Source organism: Hippoglossus hippoglossus, chromosome 1 (genome assembly GCF_009819705.1).
Source record: "Hippoglossus hippoglossus isolate fHipHip1 chromosome 1, fHipHip1.pri, whole genome shotgun sequence".
In the NCBI taxonomy this organism is placed as follows: domain Eukaryota; kingdom Metazoa; phylum Chordata; class Actinopteri; order Pleuronectiformes; family Pleuronectidae; genus Hippoglossus; species Hippoglossus hippoglossus.
The window spans coordinates 22189758-22209815 of NC_047151.1; the positions used below are offsets into that span (position 1 = coordinate 22189758).

Here is a 20058-nt window from a genome sequence, read left to right on the forward strand (position 1 = left end):
CTGCATTTTTGTTCATCACTATAATTTGGTAAGTGTGTGTTTGCTCTCCCTGTGTTTTCAGTCTCTGGGGCGAGTTTGAGTGTCGAGAGCAGCACGCGATGCTTCGAAGCAACGAAGAATGCGGAAAATTATGTTTCGTTTAGAACCCCTGACGTGCTCATGGGTAATTCGATTATCAGCAACTGTATCCATGCATTAGGTGTCAATGCAGCTAGGAGTCAATGCACTGATAAGACCTTCCTGACTTCACAGAGGAATGTGTACATGACTAACGCACACAAACATGTACAGCAGGCTTGTCGCCCTTTGGACATTAGACGGATCTGACCAATGATGATCTCCTCACATGTCAGCTCAGGTGTGGCTTGAGGGAGGAGCCGTGAAAAAAAGCTCCTGGAATTCAAGGTGGAATTGTGCAGAAAAGGGACGGCCAAGTTAACCCGGGTGGCAAAAACCATGTAAACGTGTTTTCAAAAGCACCACAGGTATGTAGCTTGTGTTCCACTTGTCTATATTGAACGTATCTGGCTCACGGAGCTTGTTTGATTGCTACAGAACATAAGGGGGGGGTTTATAAGATATTCCCTCTTGTTACGATGTGGCGCTCAAACCCGACTGCCTTGTTCTTTGAGCAGTGATCTCACTGCAATGGCAGTTCAGTAGCCAGGGAGAGCCTGGGTGTGTGTATGCATGCGTTGGGTGTGTTTTGTGTGTGTGTTTCAGAGTGTGAGAGCCTGAAAGGGAAAAGGGGGGAGTGCTCAGTGGCTTTGAGCGTGTGTGAGCGTGTGTGTGTGTGTGTGTGTGTGTGTGTGTGTGTGTGTGTGTGTGTGTGTGTGTGTGTGTGTGTGTGTGTGTGCCTCTGTGTGCACATGTAAAAAGAAAAACCTCAAACTAAACACTGGCATGAAGAAGAAGAGGAGGAAAAAAAGAAAACACTGCATGTAACCAGCCTCTTCTTGTGTTTCAGTCTGGGAAAAGGTAACCAGAGAGCGCAGTGTTTGTAAATCACTACTAATCAGTCCTCCCTCCTCCTCCTCCCCCTCTTCCCCTATCTGGTCAAAAAGCACGACAGATGGATACGCAGAGAGTTAATGATATTTTAAAGACAGCAATCGCTCTTGCATAATGTGTTGATTCATTTCAACGGAGGCTACATCCTGCAGCATCAGTCACTTGAAACATCTCTCCCTCGTTTTCCCTAACAGGGTTTCAAGCCGACATGAGAGAGTTCCATCATGTCAATCAGCACCGCAAGAGACGCAGAGACACTTGCATCTGATAACTGGCCATTTTGGAGAGAGACGGAGCAATCAGGTAGTAGGAGCGGCGGTAACCGAAACTGCGATCAATGTGTATGTCTTATGACTAATAAGTCAGTTTCTGTTGGTGCAGGCAAGAGGGACACAAAACATATTTGCTCTAGGGGCTGAGTTCAGAAAAACATGGGAGAATACAAACAAGCAAACATTCAAAACTATGAACCGCTCATTCGTTAAAGATGACATTTTCATTTAATTATCAGCATTAAATCGAGTAAAAAGCGCCACCACAGCATCTCTGAACGCGAGGGATTTTCAGAGTCAGATTCTGAGTGATTAACATTTTTTTTTCCTCCGTTACACACCCTTTGCGTAATGGATTCCCTTAAAATGTTCTCCTGTTTGTACTCTGCACTCCCCCCCCACCGAGCAAGTATCACTTTATGGCTGCCATTCAGCATGAAAAACACCCCGCATCCTTAAGGATATTCCACCTCACGCAGTCTGACACAGTGACCCATTATCTGCACTTGGAGCCTGAGGGGAGTGCACAATGTCAGGAAAAGGGGCTACTGCAACAGGCAAGCGGCGGACTGATCACATGCATGCATCTCACGCAGTCACTTCGGTCAGTGCAAGATAACCACTGCTGCATAATGTAGGAACCATAACAAGCCTGCAAACAGGGGGAGGACTGCAGGGGGAAACTGGCTGCTCGTGAGCCCCCGAAACTGACCATTTCCCCCCCCCTATTCACGCACATTTTCCCCCTGCGTGTATTAAAAACACAGGCAGAGGTGATACCAGCCATCTGCACGTAGTAAGCTTCATGCAGCATGCTGTAGTTACTAGGTAGTGCACGAAAAGGGAGGACCACAGTTGACGTTCAGGTGCAGAGAGCATCGAGCCAACGCTAGGGCAAAAAAAAAAAAGAAGACAATTTGGATCATGTCATCCCCAAACGCGAGATTCAGTAGTGGATAACGCAGAAATTACGCACATATTTACAATGCAATGTGCCACAACCCTAACGCAAATACACCGATTCCCCCCTGAATCACGGGGTTTTCTTTACGTGACTGAAGTTACGAGGCAGGGAAGGGGATGCCAAAAAACGCGTCGCGGTATGACAACATTTTACGCAGAGCTAACCCAACACAACACGGAGGCCCGGGCACTTCTCAAGCAGCGTCTCTGGGGGTCTGCCGTGCGCGGCTCATCCTCCGCAGTGGCCGCACAATCTGCCGAGAGAGGCGCGTCAAAAGATAATGAGGGCGACAGCGCGAGTCCGGCATTGAACAGCGAGCACACGCGTTCGGGGGGGGGAAAGGTGACACGATGCAGGCGGAGCGGCTCTACTCACTTTGTAGAAAATCATCTTTAAAGTGCCGTAGAACCCCATCCTTGTAATCCGGTGTGTTCGCCTCCTCTTCAGTGACAGCGGGTGAAGTGCGGCTCTGTGTGCGCGGCGGAGGAAGAGGAAGAGGATGAGGAGGAGGAGGCGGAGGGGAGGAGGAGGAGGAGGAGGACGCGATGACAGTGCGAGGGCAGAGGACTCTCAGGTAAATCCGCCTCTGGTGTGGACATGCTCAGCGGACCGGTGCGCGGCCAGCTGGCTCCCCCGGTAAAGCCATCGGAGGACAGGGTAGAGAGAAAAGGAGGAGAGCGAGGGGTGGATGGAAGTAGGAGCTCCGCGGTGACACGCAGGCTTGAAGACGGTCGCTGGGTGAACAATGCGATGCGACGATTCCCGGAGGTTTGAGCGTGCGCCGCCGACCAGCCTCGCCGAGCAGGGAGTGAGCAGACGAGGGAGAGAGAGGGAGGGTGACACTCGGCAGGAAAGGGGGAGGAGTGCCGGGGGAGCGCGTCAGAGCGCGGAGCAGTGCCCTCCTCCTCCTCCTCCTCCTCCTCCTCCTCACAGGCTGCACGACGGCTCCTCCGACCGGGATCGGATTACAGCCTCCCCCCGGTGGAGGCGGGCAGGAGTGAATGGTGCAGTCCGACATTCAACACGGTGCGCAGCGCAGGGAGCATCCTCCGAGAGCAGGGCACCGGCAGGGACGTGATGTGCGGGGCGCGGGGGGAGACAGAGGCCCGGGGAGGGGTCCGCCCATGTCCTCCTCGTCCCTGCACCGCACCCAGGTGCTACACCAGCACTTCTATGTGTTTACTATTCATTATCTCTAAGTACATGCTGTCTACCTGCTTTGAGTGAAAAATAAGGAATGCAGTACTTTTACTGGCAAGGGAGCAGTGGCGAGGATTTTTCTAAATCGGGGGCCATGAGGGGCCAATTATATGCCCAACATCCACACACTATTCCTGATTCAGTAAGGTGCACATGTTAGGCATACCTTGTTTCCCATTAATCATCTAGACTGTCATATTCTAATTTGTCCCATCACAGTTTTTAATATTTGCATGCTCCCTTGCGCTATCGTCTCCATAACGTTTTTAACATCCACGCAGTCAGAACTCTGAAGTTGTGGCATCGATCCAGTTCTTTCCCTCACAGCAGAGCTCATCTACCTGTCACTGGGAATAGGATGCACGTGAGAGTGACCTCTGTGTACGTGCACCCTCATTACCACCATAGAGTCATGTGGGAAATACTGAGTCACTCCTTGTTTACTGTTAGCTTTATAGCTTTGAGCAAAGCCACACATTATTAAATATATTTAGAAAAAATGTTCCTTATGCAAGCACACTGTGTACTTTAAAGAAGCTTAGAAAATAAACAACACCTTAACAAATATTTGTTGTTATTCTTAGTAAGTGACTCGTTTTTTTTGTGTTTTTTTTAAAGACCATCGACAGGCCAGGGTTACTTCAGGGGTCGGTCATATTTCAGCTGGGAGCATTAATCGTTACTACTTTTACTCAGTGGGTAAATAATCTGAATACATCCTTCACCACAGCATACACACACTGACCGTAATGCACTGTGCTGCATTAAAGACTGTCAACATGCAGCAGGCAGATCACATAGCACAAAGTACTCAGCCATTACAACCTATCAGGCGACAGTGTGAATGGATCACGTCTGCTGCACCTGCTTATTTGCACACACACACAGAACAGGCCAATATTTGCATTTCAGTATGGACGGCAATGGCTGATTGCTCCTGCCCAGTTTACAACACCACAGGCACAGCCGCACAACAGCTACTACAGCTTCAGTTTAAAAATAAATGAACATTTAGCGCAGGTGAATGTAAACTGTCACAACTCGCGCTGCCTTTTTCCAGGAGACAAATGGTCATCAGGTAAACAAACAAAGCAATGGCTTTGCTGCTCCTTTGCGTAGCAATACAAGACAAATACACCAGAAGCTTTTTGTTTGATTAATTTGGACAAATTGAGAATAAGGTATATTAACCAGTGCCTCTGGTCAACTGTGTTATGCCAATGTGCTGCAGAGAGCAAACTGAAGCCCATTGCTCCATTAAATGGACCAGTTGCCATTTATTAACACTGACATTTGTGTGCGTCTTAAATTAAACGTCATGGGTTTGCTAGCTTCTGGGCATAGAACAGCATTATTTTCTCCCACAGAAATCTTTCAGATATCCAGGTGGACTAAGCCATTAGTTTCAGTGGGTCTTGGGCATTTGCTACCGTTGACCTCACAAGACACCGGCATTTGATCACGGAAACAGGGAACACAATGAGGGATCGTGGGAAGGGACCTATTCGCAGGTGACCGAGCATAAAGTTCAGACGCTCCCGGCTGACACCTGTAATCACTGAGTGACCTCGCAGAGAAAGGAGAGTTTATAGAGCAAACATTGGGCACGAGAGGTCCGGTTAAAATCTCCCACAATTTGAGACTTAAGATGGAGGCGAACCAGACAAAGAAACCAACGTGACATGACCTTCTGCATGGTAATTTAGACAAAATAAAAAAAATAATGGAATCACTAATCATGAATGGTAAAAGATATATATCATGATTATCTGAGACGATATACGGCAGGTGGCTAATCCGTGCTTTTTAGTCACACTTTCTCACCAAACTAGCAAAGCACCGAACAGAAGTAAGCGGACACCAGAGTGCTACAGACAGCCCGTTTCAAGTTTTTTGTCTGTGTGTGTTTAAGGTGGCCCTCATGAGAAAGGCCCTCTGGTTGCTCCCCGGCCGGCCCAACCTTTACACAGCTCATTGGAATGCTCGGCATGCGAGAGGGGTTGCACTGTGGCCTTTGAATGGGCCGTGGCCTCCTTTGTCGCTCTCCTTCTGCCAGTTGGTAAAGCATTAACAGGCCTCCCCCCCCCCGATACTGACCTCCTGCTTATCAAAGCCGAGATCCTGCTGGCCAGATGTAAAGCTGCACAGCTAACGGGTATATCTCTCAGAAAAAACTCAGTTTACACTCTCAGTATTGCACCAGACTTCGGCTCCTGGAATATTCTAACAGTAAACGATGTATACGATTTCGTGCATCACATCGCAGTGCGGTAACTAGCTTGTGGGGAAATGAAAATCGTGTCTTATTTGACTGCAGAAATAACCAACGTCAGTGCCAAGGTTACAGCAAATACTGGAGAAAGTTAATGAACAGATTCAAAAAGTTTGTTTTTTTATTAATACAAATATCATTACATCTATAAAATGTTAAAAAAAAGTATTGATTTAGCAGCAAATTAAATGCAGTCTTTATTTTTGGTCTCATCATTAAAACAAACTAATTTGATACTTTAAAATGCTATGAACCAGAGAAAAGCAGTTGACATTTTGGATGCAACTGTTTTATATTCTAACCTGATTTAAAAACCAAAGGATTAATAAAATATTAAACAAATACATCTGCTGCTATTTTGATAGTCATTTACTCGTCATTTCAAGCAGGTGTGATTAAGCTTTAGCTTCTCAAATGTGAAGATGGTCTTGTTTTATTAGTCCTCATAAAAGTAGTTTGAATATCTTGGGGTTTTGATCTGTTGATTTCAATATGTAAACCGGCTTTGAGGATTAAAGAGAAAATAATAATAAAAAGTAAGTCTCAGTAGTTTCAGTGTTAAATTGATTATATCTCCGGATTAGTTTTCTGTTATACTTCCAATCTAGTGAGATTAGAGGAATCTGACTGGTCAGCTATTCTAAAATCAGCAAATCCCCGAGGGGGCGGGGGGGCTTCTCGACGTGAGAAAAAGGGCTTTCTTGAGCAAATGTTTAATGTGAGGAGGTGAACTTGAAGGAGGCAAATACTTCCTGGGCAGTGATGCATCACTAAACGGGGCCGTGTCATTGTGCGATTGTCCCCCCCGAGGAAAAAAAACGAGGACTAGGGGGTCCCCTCTTAATAGATTTTTCTGAAATGGTGAAGTGTGAGCCCCATTCCAGGCCGGACAGATGCAATGCGTGTGGGGGAGGGTTGATGAATAAGGAAACCATGGATCATGGCATTCGGCGGAGGATAATAGCGGCAACATCTGCATGGAGTTGAATTAACATATCCTACAGCCACCCACGTGACTGAATCATTCAAGTTTGAAGAGGTCATGTCAAAAAAAGAAATTAAAGCGGGATGCCAGTGGTATCTCTTGACATCAATAGGGTTCATGGAAAATAAATGGAGAACAGGGGTCAGTACTTGCCATTATTGGCAGTTATTCAGAAACTGGAGTTTCAAGCAAATGCTGCATTTTCACATAAACAAGTGGCAAAATGAGGATGAAAAAAAATGCACAAAAGCTCAAACGCATGTATGCAATGAAAGGCTGACGCAAATATCTGTCAAGTCGGACCCCTACTTCTACTACTGCCTCCGACCCTTCCTCTACGCTGAATGTGGGTGGAGGTAGAAAATAAAGGCATGTGTTTAAGTGTAAAGCTGTGCCCTGTAATCCTACAAAAGCAACATCACAATAACAAGATAAACTGGCCATTCAAAATAGAAGAAAAGGAATTGTTTTTTTGTCAAGAACAATGCTGCAGTGATCATTACAATCGTCCCTGTCCCGGCCCAGACACAACATCACCAGTGGACGGAAACACTCTGCATGTCCCCTGGAAGACGCCAAATCCTGACCCAACATCTTCTGAGGCGGAGATGGCCTTGTCTAATCTCCGTGGCCAAGATAAATTAAAACAACATTGTGCATTGCAGCTTCATTACACTCCTATTGTCTTGATAAGGGACAACATCTAATGGTTTACAAAAGACCTTTCAACATCTGGCTGCTTAAAGGTAATGGATAAAGATGGATGCTGCATTACAAATTGTTCTCAAGGTGTTTACTTTGTAGCGGTGGACGTAATGAAGTGCAGATAATCAATGAATGAATGTGTGTCGCTGCATTTTTTAAAGCCTGGACTGATGCTTGGAATCGTTATGTTGTTCAATCATAAGCATCATACTCAAAGGCCATTAGCATAGAGTCCAAAGCGTACGGCAGCGCAGTCGTAGGATACTGGAAACTGTAGTAAGAAAAAGCTTAAGACAAATTTGTGACCCCCTCCGAGAGTCATAGCACCCCTGATATCTCCATTACATTTTACCTATAGTTAAGATTCAGTGAGTATCTTCTATACTGTATCATCCACCTCATTTAAAGGGAATGTCCGAAATCAACTTTATTTAAAGAGCCCCAAATCACAAGCTCTATCGCCTCGAAACTTAGATACTTGATTCAGAAAAAAAAACTAAGATTCTTTCAAAGAAAATATTTAAGGGGAACGTGACTTAAATATAAAGTAAATATTACATGAAATAAGTTAAGTGTCTCTGGCAAAGACTTCAGGGTAGATCTCATGTTCTGAAATTAGCGAAAGGCAACATTTAGTCAGGACTGACTCTAAGTTTTACAGCAGCATTTGGCCCTATTTGAAAGTAGTAATGAAACTTTAAATATTTTGAGTTTAAAGTTATATTACTTGCAGAAAACCCAATATATGAATTTGATAAGTACCTCAGACGGAAGTCACACACTATACCTTCTAATGGCAAATTGTACAGGACCATGGAGGTATTAACATTTCCCCTCCCTTTCTAATCCCTTTTCCCATGACAGACCTATCCGGTTTTGCATTTGGATGCTGCCTGAGCTGTCATATCTCATTCAGAAATGAAAGCGGGGTTATGGAAATGTGTGTGTGATGAGCCAGGCGAAACTTGGCTGGGGCTAGCATGAACATTTACACAGAAACGAATAAACCTCTTTAATCATCCAGAATTACCAGTCTGCATCCCAGATGAAGCGGAGGGAGCCAAACTGTGCCTGCTGGGTGTTTCCTGTCATCTTTCGATCCCTAAATATGCTTGAGAAGGTGGTGGGAGACTACGTGGGGACATTCCAACGCTGTCTTGGTCACATGCCTTGACCAGAGCTCACGAGAGAAACATGTGCATCCCGCTGCCTTTGGTATTTCAGCCTGTCTCTGATCTCATCTGGATCATCATCTATACCCATCCTATCCTTTATCTCTCCAACAAAGAGGTCATCTGCATGTTTGCTGTTCCAAATACAGGCTTTCAAAGGGAAAATATGCCGGAGTGGCCTCTGAACTGAGATTTCACCTTAATCTAAGTGGATCAGGGATCACAGGCTGCCATTTAACACGGGCCCCTATAAGCAATGATGTAAGCAAATACATTGATCATTCACCCTTCACAAGGGCATTAACCTCAGGTTTTACCAGGGATAACAACGTCTGTTGGTTGATCCACTGCTTTAGTTCTGACTCAAATATCTCAACAACAGGGAATAGATTCTCATTCCGATGGTATGCACCTTGGTACAAACATTCATGGTGTCAAGAGGATGAATCCTGCAACTCTGATGTTCCACGGATACACATGTATGATTTTATATGTGATATCAAGACAGCTATTGGAGGGATTGCCATGTTATTTGGTACAGACATTAATGTCCCCTAAGGAAGAATTGTAATCACTTTTGAGTATGAATTGGGATTGTGGTGATACCATGAGTTTTCATCAAGTTGCATCATCAGGCCAAAACTTCAGTGTGCCCAACACTCGACCGAATAGATGCAAAACTAAAGACACTCAATCCATATGATAAATATTGTCAATATGATCGTGTGCCACTTGAAAATGTCCAGAGAAGGCTAAGAAGGCCATTTTGTGTCAAGGATGAGGTACTTCAACTGTTGTACTTTCCTTCTCTGTAGATTAAACTAAGGTAGATCCCTCTGACAGGTGAGCCTGACTGATAAGGTGATCTGAGATGAAGGCAGGTGAGCATGTCTTAAGATTGCTCAGTTGTAAGTTCAAAACTAGGCTCTTATATCGTCAGTCTTATTTTTTATAGTCGGGTTGAGTGGAGAAATGGCACAAATGGACAGCGGCCGAAGAAACTAACGTTGGATAAGCGTGAAATCGTGACTTCCATGATGATACACAATCCAATTTCCAGAAAGTGAAGGGCACATTTGATCTTGTTTAGATGTGTCTGCTTGGACATGCTTTGAAAGCCAAGGCTCTTGTCTAAAGTGTCTGTTTGTCGGTATTATCTCGGCTGGACCACCAACAGAGTGGGTGATAGCACAACCTTTTTAGTGCTTTACTTGACTGCTATCGACTTCCATGTCTGATGGCACAACGCAAGACTCACATAATGGACATATTCTGAGAGAGATCAAAAAGGCAGCACATGAAAGTATATAAATCTTTGGTTTGGACGTTTGTAGGGGAAGATGAGTGATGCAACGTAACAGCAATTTAACTTGCATGCAGACTGTGGAGTGGACATGACCAGACTTTATGCAAGTATATGTTAACTAAAGCAAAGAACAGGATACTGTGATGGAGAATATAATTTAAAAGGCTACATATTTAAAATGTAATTAAGTGCATGTTGAATATTTAAAGGATGAAGCAACGACCCTGAACATATATGAATGAAAGTAAATCGATTAAAGTGGGGGGAAAAAAACGAACCTGTAAATTAACTGGGCAGAAAATGTAAAAGTCAGAAAAATGAAACAGGTAAATAACTGGCACCTTCAATGATAACTTGGTTCAAATACTTAATACATTTTTATTAAAAAATACTTAAATGATGAAGTTTATTAAATATGGCCTCCATTACTGTAGCAAATATCCAGGTCAGGTTCCAGAGAAATAAAATCTTCCCTCTTCATTTTATAGGAATATATATAGTATAGAAGGAAATAGAAAGCTTCCACACAAATGGGATTATCATAAATTTTCTATTTGATCATTGTGGGGACTACCACAGACACACAAGTGAATCAAAAAGGTGTTTTTGTCTATAAAAACAAAGAATCAAACAGACGCTGGGGCAGATGGACAAGTTATAAAATCGGTATGTGCCTGAACACTGTGCACTATTAACGGAGACCCTAGTGTTAGCTTGTTGTCGTATTTATCCAATTCAGCCAATGGTGAAATAAAACCATGAAATGGATGATGAAATTTGTTTTCATATCTCTGCATATTAACAAATAAAGGCAGCTAAAAGTGGTGTGTACTGAACACAAAGGACATGGGACTCTTACTTAACAAAACAGCCTGAGGGAAAATGAACATTACTCGTGGAGAAAGAATGCACCAGAAGATGATCATAAGTAAGATGATTCAGAGAGTGTTCTTTGCCATTGAATACTATTCATATGCAGTGAAACTTGTCTTACTGGTATGGCTGAGGATCAAGTAGCTATTTTTGGACGAGGCAAACGAGTTAATGAAAGGAGGAGTGTTTTTATACATGAAGGGAAGAAAAGAGTGGAATGTGTTGTTCGGGGGAAAGACACAGGACAGTATTGTCAGGCATACTTCTGTAGTGGGAATAGTTGGATGGATGATAGTGATGCTGATAGAGATGTGTCTCCCAGGATTTAAAAGGCTACAGGGAGTGACAAAAGGTCAGGGGTCATAAATGTTTCATTTCAGGAAGGGCAGAGGAGCAGTGAACCTTGGATAGCTTGCAAGCATGTTTGTTTCACCCCCTGCAACCCCACCTTACACACACAGAGATACTTGATTCCACTGCAGTGGCTGTAGACAGAAGAAACAGACTGCATGTATTTAATGAGCGGTGGAAGACATTTGCATATTGCTGTACTCTTCCTGCATATGATGTTCAACCATATAAGCACCACACACGCAGGGACAACAGACAACACCCACGTAGAATCAGGAGAGAAGCACGGAACTGGTTAAATCTGACAAATGTACTGATTAGATGTGCAGGAATAATTGGTAAGGCCGATGTTGTAGGTGGTTGCCATATGCCCATTGAATCCTGAGGTGGAAATGTGTCTGGCTGTGAGGGTAGGCAGCGAGGGGCCCCTGAGGAGGTGCATCCCATGCTGGGCAACATGGAGACAGACGGAGGACAGAGGAAGGAGAAACCAGCTGCTGCTGAAAGTAAATCCTGAACGGCTGGAAAATATATTTGGTGCGAAGAAGGAAGAGGGTGGCATTTGTGGTCAAATAAAAAAGCCAGCAAAATAACTTTAGCCTGGTATTGTTCACCCATCTGCTACAAGAATTTGCATTGAAGATAAACTGGCATTGTTTCGTTAGAATAAATAGTTTGAGGCCAATGTTCAGCGGCGTTTTAGAAAGCATTCCAAAGTTGCTGGTGGTGGATTATACACTGGAAACATTGGTTATGTCTCACTGATTCGATTCAGCTTTTGCTGCAGTCTTCTCCTCCTCCCTGCCTCCGACTCATACAGCTTCTGACACATACTCCTAGAGACCTCCTACACACTAACTACACAGACAACACCACTCTCCCACTTCCCATCTTGCAGAGAACGGATACGAGGAGAGGTGTGTATCGGGTCATTTAGAAAAACACCTCTAGGTGCTGGTGTTTGTTGATTTGTTTGCTCATGTGTAGTGTTTCATGCCATGCATAATGGATACAGCAATTCCCAGAGAGCCCTGCAAGAGGGAAACACAATGCACTGTCATAGATCTCGAGTCATACAGCACAGAACAAGCCCTGGGGACAGGCAGATGTTGATACACCAGAGAGTGACTAAGTGACTTTCAACTTCCGACTACACTAACTAATTCACTGCAATAATTAAATAATCTGTGAAGCTGTTTTGCTGGTTTTAACAGGCATGTACTTTGTACGTGTTAACAGGAGTGGCAGAGTGAATTAGAAATATTGCATTAGTTAGAAACTGTGTGTGTATATAAATATCTTTAGTAGTTGAAAACATTAGACCCATATTGTTCGACATCAGAGATGATATTAAAGAACCTATAAACATTATAAATTATTAACCCTTAAAGCGTTTTGCTCCGGGCTGTTGCTAAGGCAGCTGTTGAGTAGCAGGACTCCTCTATAAACGTCTTTGTTCACACACACTCTCTTCAAACAGGTAACTGTCTCAAGTTCAGTAAAACATTCTGTCAGATCTGCATGTTTCTTTCAACAAACCTTTGAAAAAGCTCCGTCCTTTGTCTTCAAACAAACAAAAAAAACTATAAAGTTACACATTGAAGGGTTTCTGCATTACGTTAACACAATATGTGCAATTTTTTTCAAACACCACTGCTGTTGAGCTAATTTGTCTCCCTGCTCTGAAAGGAATGAATGGACCTTGTTATGTTGTTCAAAGTAGACGACAGAACGCCGGACATAACAATCCTTGTCAATCTTGTCAGAATTTTCAGTTTAAGGGTCAAGGGTGTTGTATTAACTTGAAAACATCCATCCATTTAGCACGCAGGTCAAGCGATAACACGCTTCAACATTCAAATTTTCACCTTGCGGCAGGAAGTGCATTGTTATTTCACGCTGTCAAATGACTCGCTCCATTCTCTGAAGCTTGTCAGTTATCTTGATGAGCTGACTACCTTGACGACACGCAGCCTGAGGGCGAGCGGAGCGGCATCTATAGAGCCACTGCAGGCGTCGGAGCAGCAGATGGCGAGAGGAAAGTAAACATGACTATTCTAATGGTGCTCGTTCTCCTGGGGCCAACCGATAAGCATGAACACTTAAAGGTTCAGTTTAGGATACGGGCCTTTAAAGTTTGTTGTACAAAGTTTGCTGGAATTGTTAAATGACGCATACGTTACGAGAATGACTGAGAAATGTCAATGTTTTAGTGATGATCAGAGAGATTTCCTCGTACAAGAAACAAAATCTTTACACATACGAGTGATTGGGTTTCTTAAGATTTTGTCTACAACGCCATGTGATGGGTTGTCACTTCTTTTATATGCAGAGCCAGTTCACATGTCGTGCTGTCACCTTCTTTTCCTTCATTTTCCCAACAAGGAAGTTACGCAGCCAACAGGCCAGTCAATGAAATGAGCACGAGACTGGAAAATGGAGATGAGGTTGGAACGACCTCGCCAAAAATAGACTTCCCTCAGCACACACACTCTCACCATACTCTCACAACGCAACAGCATGGAAGGCCTCGGTGTTTCTGCTGAGAAATCCACGCCATCTTTTTGCTGGGGGATTTTTGGCCTGTATTTAAAAAACAGTGGAACACAACTCGGGGGTTAATTCTGCTCGTGGAGAGGAAAAGTAGAGTGAACCAAACTGAAACAGCTATCAAAGTAGGTTATGCAAATGTCTCCTCATACTTTAACTCTACATTTACTTATTCAAATTCATAGTAGCTGAAATTAATATTTAGTTAAATTTAAGATTGATAGAGTGATATATTATTTGGATTAAACCAACTGTTCACGGACCCTCAGCTACAATCCAGCGTTTTTAAGTCAAAGGGTGTCATCGATTTCAGTCACTTTCTATTTCCTCAATGTTCCATGACATTAACGCCACATGTTGGAATTCAAGATCAATGTTTCACTGATAAACAAACTCTATTTGGCTTTAGGGACGGATTTATTCAATATTTTCTCAGACCAAAACAGCCTCTAAATATATTTCTTAATAAATCTGGGCATTACAGTATTTAAATAAAAGGATAATACTCCGTTAATAAACAACTTTAACAAAAACAATGCAAATCCTTTCACCCAGTGTTTCTGCGTATCACATGTACTGTGACGCCTGCTTCTCTCTGTGGCCTATTGATCAATATTCCTGACACGCCAAAACGCGATCATTAGCCAAAACCTTCATGGACACAGTTCATGCAGGGTAGGTGGAACTCGCCACACCATTACAGCCTTGACCCTATAGATGACCTTTAAATTTCACAATAGGCAGCCCACAATAGCTGCCATGTGCCGAGTGGTTTAATCTACACAGCCCATCTGCTGCGGCTGCTGCCTGTGAGTTGAATCTGCGGGAGGAGAGAGGGAGTGCCCAGCTTCCCTCTGAAGCTCCTGGGTGTCTGTCTCACTACATCCTGTGGGACAGCTGTATGGTAATGTGCACAAGAGGCCGGGGACAGCAGCAGTGACTGGGATTGCCAGGCAGACACTGAACAAGGACCCCCTTCTCAGTGGGTAGCCAAAGGCATGAACTTGGCCGATTAGACATTCAGGAAACAAATAAGGCTCCATCACAGACGGGCACCCCGAACCAACAACCGCCACACACACACACACACACACACACACACACACACACACACACACACACACACACACACACACACACACACACACACACACACACACACACACACACACACACACACACACACACACACACACACACACACACACACACACACACACACACACGGCTGCAGAGCAATTTCCGAAAAAGGAAGAGGACAAAAACTCTTAAACTGTTAAAGTGATGAGTGAAGAACTCTTCTGGTTTTTCTGTCTTGTAGAAATTTACTACATGTTGTAATTGCGATAGACAAAATCACGTACAGGCATCTCTGAATATTATCTACGCTCAGGAATCCTTACAAAGAAACAGAAAGAGCAGAATTGAGATAGTCAGTTTTTATGGCTACAATCGAGAGGAATTCATTTTACTTCAGTGCCACGGAAGTGGCGTTTTGTTTCCTCCTGCGTCTCAGCAGAGAGGCAATCAGTGACAAGTCAGACATCTCAGGTAAGACCGGCACAGGAAAATGATAATGCTTTGGGAAAATCAAATCAATAATTCAAGGCCAGGCAAGTTGCAGATCTAATCCTGACGTGATGATGACGAAGGACAGGCAGGGGTGTGGGCAGCAGCGGAGGACCCCGCAACAACCCTCCTCTCCCTCCCTCTATCTGTAAACTGTTGCCTGGCAACAGGATTCATGCTCGCTGGCCTCCAGGCTGCAGTGTGCTGCCTCTGGCCTCATCCAGGGATAAGGCTCTTGTTTGCTATTAGAGTCGACCAATTCTGGCAACGGATGCAGGGTTTGCCATTCACTAATGAATTCTGCAGAGGTTGCTAATGAAGCCCTCAATTTCAGGAGAATGGGGCCAATTTTATCTCAAAATGTGACACCAAGCCATAAATCAGGGGCTGGGTATGTACTGTCAAGTTCTCACCATGTGTATTATTGCAATTTGTCACTCACCTCAATCCTCACAATGCCATGAACATCGGGCCACAGCCCCAACAGGATGGAAACCATCATATTTAAAAGGAAACAGCCAAGACAAGAGTTTCCCTTTTTGGCCCATGCCATCTGTCTCTGACACACTCTGTGACGATTATTATGCAAGGGAGAGGTGCTTAGAACAAATGCATTGTTCCCAAGCAAAGAGCTAGTGTCTAAAATCACTGCATTATCTGTGTTTCCTCTGCATTGTGCTCACAAACTAAGTGCGTGAGGATGAGGAAGACGAGCGCGTCATCAAATTGTGACCTGACTGAATATTCGCTGGAAGATAAAACAGACGTAACAGAGAGGGATTACAAGGGAAGACGTCTTCCACATTGGGGCTGAGAGGAAAAAGCTGACAGAGATTCAACTTTAAGGATTACAGGCTTTGCCTCACCATACAGGCTGCGATTTACCTCACATAAAAATACTCTAAAGCACAAGCTGTCCTGATGAAACACTTGTTTCTCATTAGAGGAAGTGCTGAGCCAACCAAATGCAAACACACATGGCATCATGTTGAGCAAATCAACCAGACATAGTTACTTGTGACAGAATCCGTACAGAGCTAATATTCTCCTTTGTTGGGTACTAATTAGATTAAGCAGGAAAGTTTGTGAGTGCTTTTTCATCATAAGCAAAGTCAAATATTTATATTTAAAACATCTTTGAAGATGTCTGACAGACAAACTGTAGATGGAAAGCTAAGTTTTAGTCAAAACTGCTCTGACTTCTCAAGCTGCAGTTTCCTGAAACTTTTCACAGGGGCTGAACGTGAAAACACAAATGTCTGCTGTCAGATGCTCCAGGGTTTTTTCCACACTTTGTTGTTGTTGTGAACGCGTCTGACCCAGACGATCTCCTGCTGCGTTCTTCATATGTGAAAGGCAAACACAGACAAATGTCCGGACCCCATTTTCCAGAGTTCTTGTCTGAAAACAGCTTTGGTCTTCCAGGTTGAAATCAGTGCAAACTAGTGAGCGTCTGTTTCAGTGACAAAAATAAAGAACCAATGATTAAAAGATCTTAAATATTTGAGATGTCCGTTTGCGCCGTGACCGATGTGTGAGCACATCAAGCATCAGACATCTTCCACCATAGACTAGAAGGCCCCACAATACACTTCTTGCATTTGCGAGATCTAATTGTTTAACACGAGTAAAGCTCAAGGCTGCATTAGCTAGCTTTGCGATTTAGTCTAACATTTTCGACAGCACTGAATATAAACATCTTCCTGCTTTTAATTTGTCTTGTAAATGTATTTGTGATGTATTTAAGCTTTAAATAGCTTTTTTTAAGGCTTGAGCAGCCCCTGGGGAAATAGACAACATTTTTCCATTTGCATAAATTAGAAAAATTATATATCTAAAAGAAAAAGTAAGGCAGACAATTGCCACAGGGCAGCGCGTCTTACGTGTGAATCCAAATCTCAGCAGGTGCTTTCAAATGCACAGATATGTGAACATGAACTTATAGTGACTTGCATCTTAACCCTACTCTTTAAATATGATGGTCTTGTAGAATAAATATTTAAGGTATCCACATTTATCATACTTTGTAGAAGCTATATTATAAACACAGACTTTGCAATTGAATGTCCTGTATGTTACCTTGAAAAATAGCTTAACAACATAGTTTCCTGTTTCACAGTTTTAAGTGTCCATAAATGATCTAAATGCTATAAAGGCTGGCAGCTCAGGAGGTACTAAAACATTCTCAAGTATTAAACATGAATTTGTAAACTGGTAAAAGGTTTTTATTGGACTAATATTAACTGAAGAGATGAAACCCACAGTAAACAAAGTCAGAGGCCGGGTGAAAGGTTTGATAAAGAATAAAAAAGTAAATGTCATTACTCAACGAAGTAAAAGTCATGACCAATGGGTCACTTTTAATGGTACCTGGGAAAAAAAAGGTCTTTATGTCTATGGATATAAGAAAAGGTCAAATCTAAGTTTACAAACTCTCCTCTTGCTTTTAGCGGTGGTAAGAAAACGAAAGTGCACTGGATAGAGGCTGGTGCTGACTTGGCAGGTGCATCTACAGCTGGCTAGGGGGAAGGAGCAGAAGCACAACCTGGCCACAACGCTCTCTGGCGGCGCTGCAGGGTCCCACCCTCCCATGCTCATCACAAATTAAAGAGACCGGTCGGATCAAATCAGCACTTTTCTCTTATCCACTGTAGCGTGCCGATGTTGTAAGGAGGTGTCAGGGAGGCCCTGAGAAGATCAGGGGTGATGAAGCATGAAGCGCACACGTGGGCACTGTGGGCCCTGAGCAACTTCACCACATCCAGGGAAACTTCATCGCCACAGACTCCGGGAAACAAATATGCAGTAGAACTTCTCCAAAGGATCTGATGAAGAGTTTGGGGTGAAAGTTTGGATACAGAGGCAGATATTGGGAATAATGGATAAATTATCTTGTAATGTAGAAATGGTTTCAAGATCATCACAAGAGTGACGCTGCGAAATACAACATTAAACAACAAAGTAAGCACTCGAAAGATATTGAGCAAACGCTCTATTTATTTAAAATATTATTATTCCTTGGTCGGAAAATACAATCCATGGAAAGCTTTGAACGAAAACTCCACCGAATCACAGGGCAGTGGTGGCTAAGAGCCGATCTGATAGTTGATGGTCTGACTCCCAGCTCCTCCAATCAAAGTGTCCTTGGGCAAGACACTGAACCCTATACTGCCCCAGATGATGTACCATCTGTGAGTCAGAGGTGTGCTATGTATAGAACAAGCTCTGAATGAGTGAATTGTCGTGTTAAGCCTAGAAAAGCTCTGTATGAATGACGACCATTTACTCACTTATAGTGTTGCCCGACTCTAAAAGGACAGTTAGCGTGAGATCAATATCGATAAAGCAAGATATGAGATGATATAGATATAACATAATGTCTTTTTTATTCCACACATTCTCCTCCCCCCTGTTAAGAAGAATGCGTCATCCACTACACACAGATCAGTTGGAGGTTGTGCTTGTAGCAGTGAATGTACTTTTTAGCCGCTAGCATCGAGCAGAGATGAGGAGTTCCCTTTTTAATGCCATGAGACTCGATGGCTCCTATAAAGGAAACCGAATTGTTTCTCAAATACTCCAGGAAAAGTCCAGGAGCTATAATGCATGTATTTTACCAGGAGTAATAACTAACTTCATTTTGTTACAGTATCCTTTATAAAAGTAGTAACATAGAAAATACCCCAAATTGAAAAGCCTCTGAAAGTCACCTTTAGTGTAACACAGAAGTAACTCTCATTGGACTAAACTTAAAAATCCGTCCCCCCCAACATTGCTTGTGTTTTTCCACTGAACTAATGGTAAACAAGTGGGAGGGGTAAGAAGTGGAGTAATGAGGCAGTGCTAATTACATCAGGGCTCTGTTTGAATGAAAAGGCTTTGGATGCTGCTGCCCTGTCAGGAGACGGAGCTGGAAAATCTAATGTAGCCATGGAATCCCTTTCATTGTCATCCATCACAGTAACTCAACACACTAATGACACACTGCAGCTGAGATGTATAAAAAAGAAAACCTGAGCTCAAATCCCATCCAGCTGCTCTGTGTTACTGTATCTGAGCATCTTGTGCATTCACGGGAGGTGCCTCACATTGATTTTCCATTTTATATTAATAAATCAATCCCTTCGACATGCCCCCCCATCCCATCCCCATCGCAGGAGGACATATTGATTGCTTTGTTATTCTGCCTTAAGGAGGCCCATGAATTGCTAATGAAAATCCACATTCTGCAGGGAACTGCGTCAGGATAAATATTCAATTCCTGGCCATGCAAAACAAACAGAGCTAAACTGTTGAGGGACCGGGGGGGGAATTCAGTGGGTTCACAAGTTGTGACCTTGTATAATATGTTTTTGTTGATTTTAAAATCCGGGGAAGGCAACAGGTTTTTCCAAAGGCGTCATATCAACTTTAAGAGAAATGACAACACTTCAAACACCATAAAGTATAAAAACATCTCCTGGTCATGACTGCTTGCCAAACAGTTTCAACACAAACTGCCTTAATGCTGGATTCTTATTAGTATAATTTTCAAAGATTTACTGGACACTTGAAACCCTAAAGACGTTTAATCTACAACTAGAATGACTCTCAGTAGAGAGCATACCTCCACCAAGGCCCAACAGTCCCATTGAATTCAATCAAGCCGCACCACACTGCACACACTCATAGATATCAGTCCACTTAATATTCTGGATTCCTCTCATCAAGAGCCATGAATTTTTTTCCTGGGAAATGGATGAAAATGTCCTATTTCAGCTATTCCCCAAACTATTATAGCTTCTTTCTTGGCCCATGTACCATTTTTCCACCAAGTTTTGTGGGAATC

The 20058-nt window shown here is 43.3% G+C and overlaps 1 protein-coding gene across 2 annotated transcripts in view; it reads right to left on the reverse strand.

Annotated features, from left to right (window-relative positions):
• LOC117769841 (F-box/WD repeat-containing protein 7) overlaps positions 1 to 20058 on the reverse strand; it is a 61889-nt gene that overhangs the window by 25227 nt on the left and 16604 nt on the right. Inside the window, exon 1 of one of the 2 annotated variants that reach the window (XM_034599096.1) lies at positions 2623 to 3453. The exons of the other annotated variant lie outside the window; for it this stretch is intronic. Coding sequence (XP_034454987.1) covers positions 2623 to 2661 — 39 coding nt within the window. The 5' untranslated portion in view covers positions 2662 to 3453. Of the gene's footprint in view, positions 1 to 2622; positions 3454 to 20058 lie in introns of those variants that run through there. 2 annotated transcript variants of the gene reach the window in all.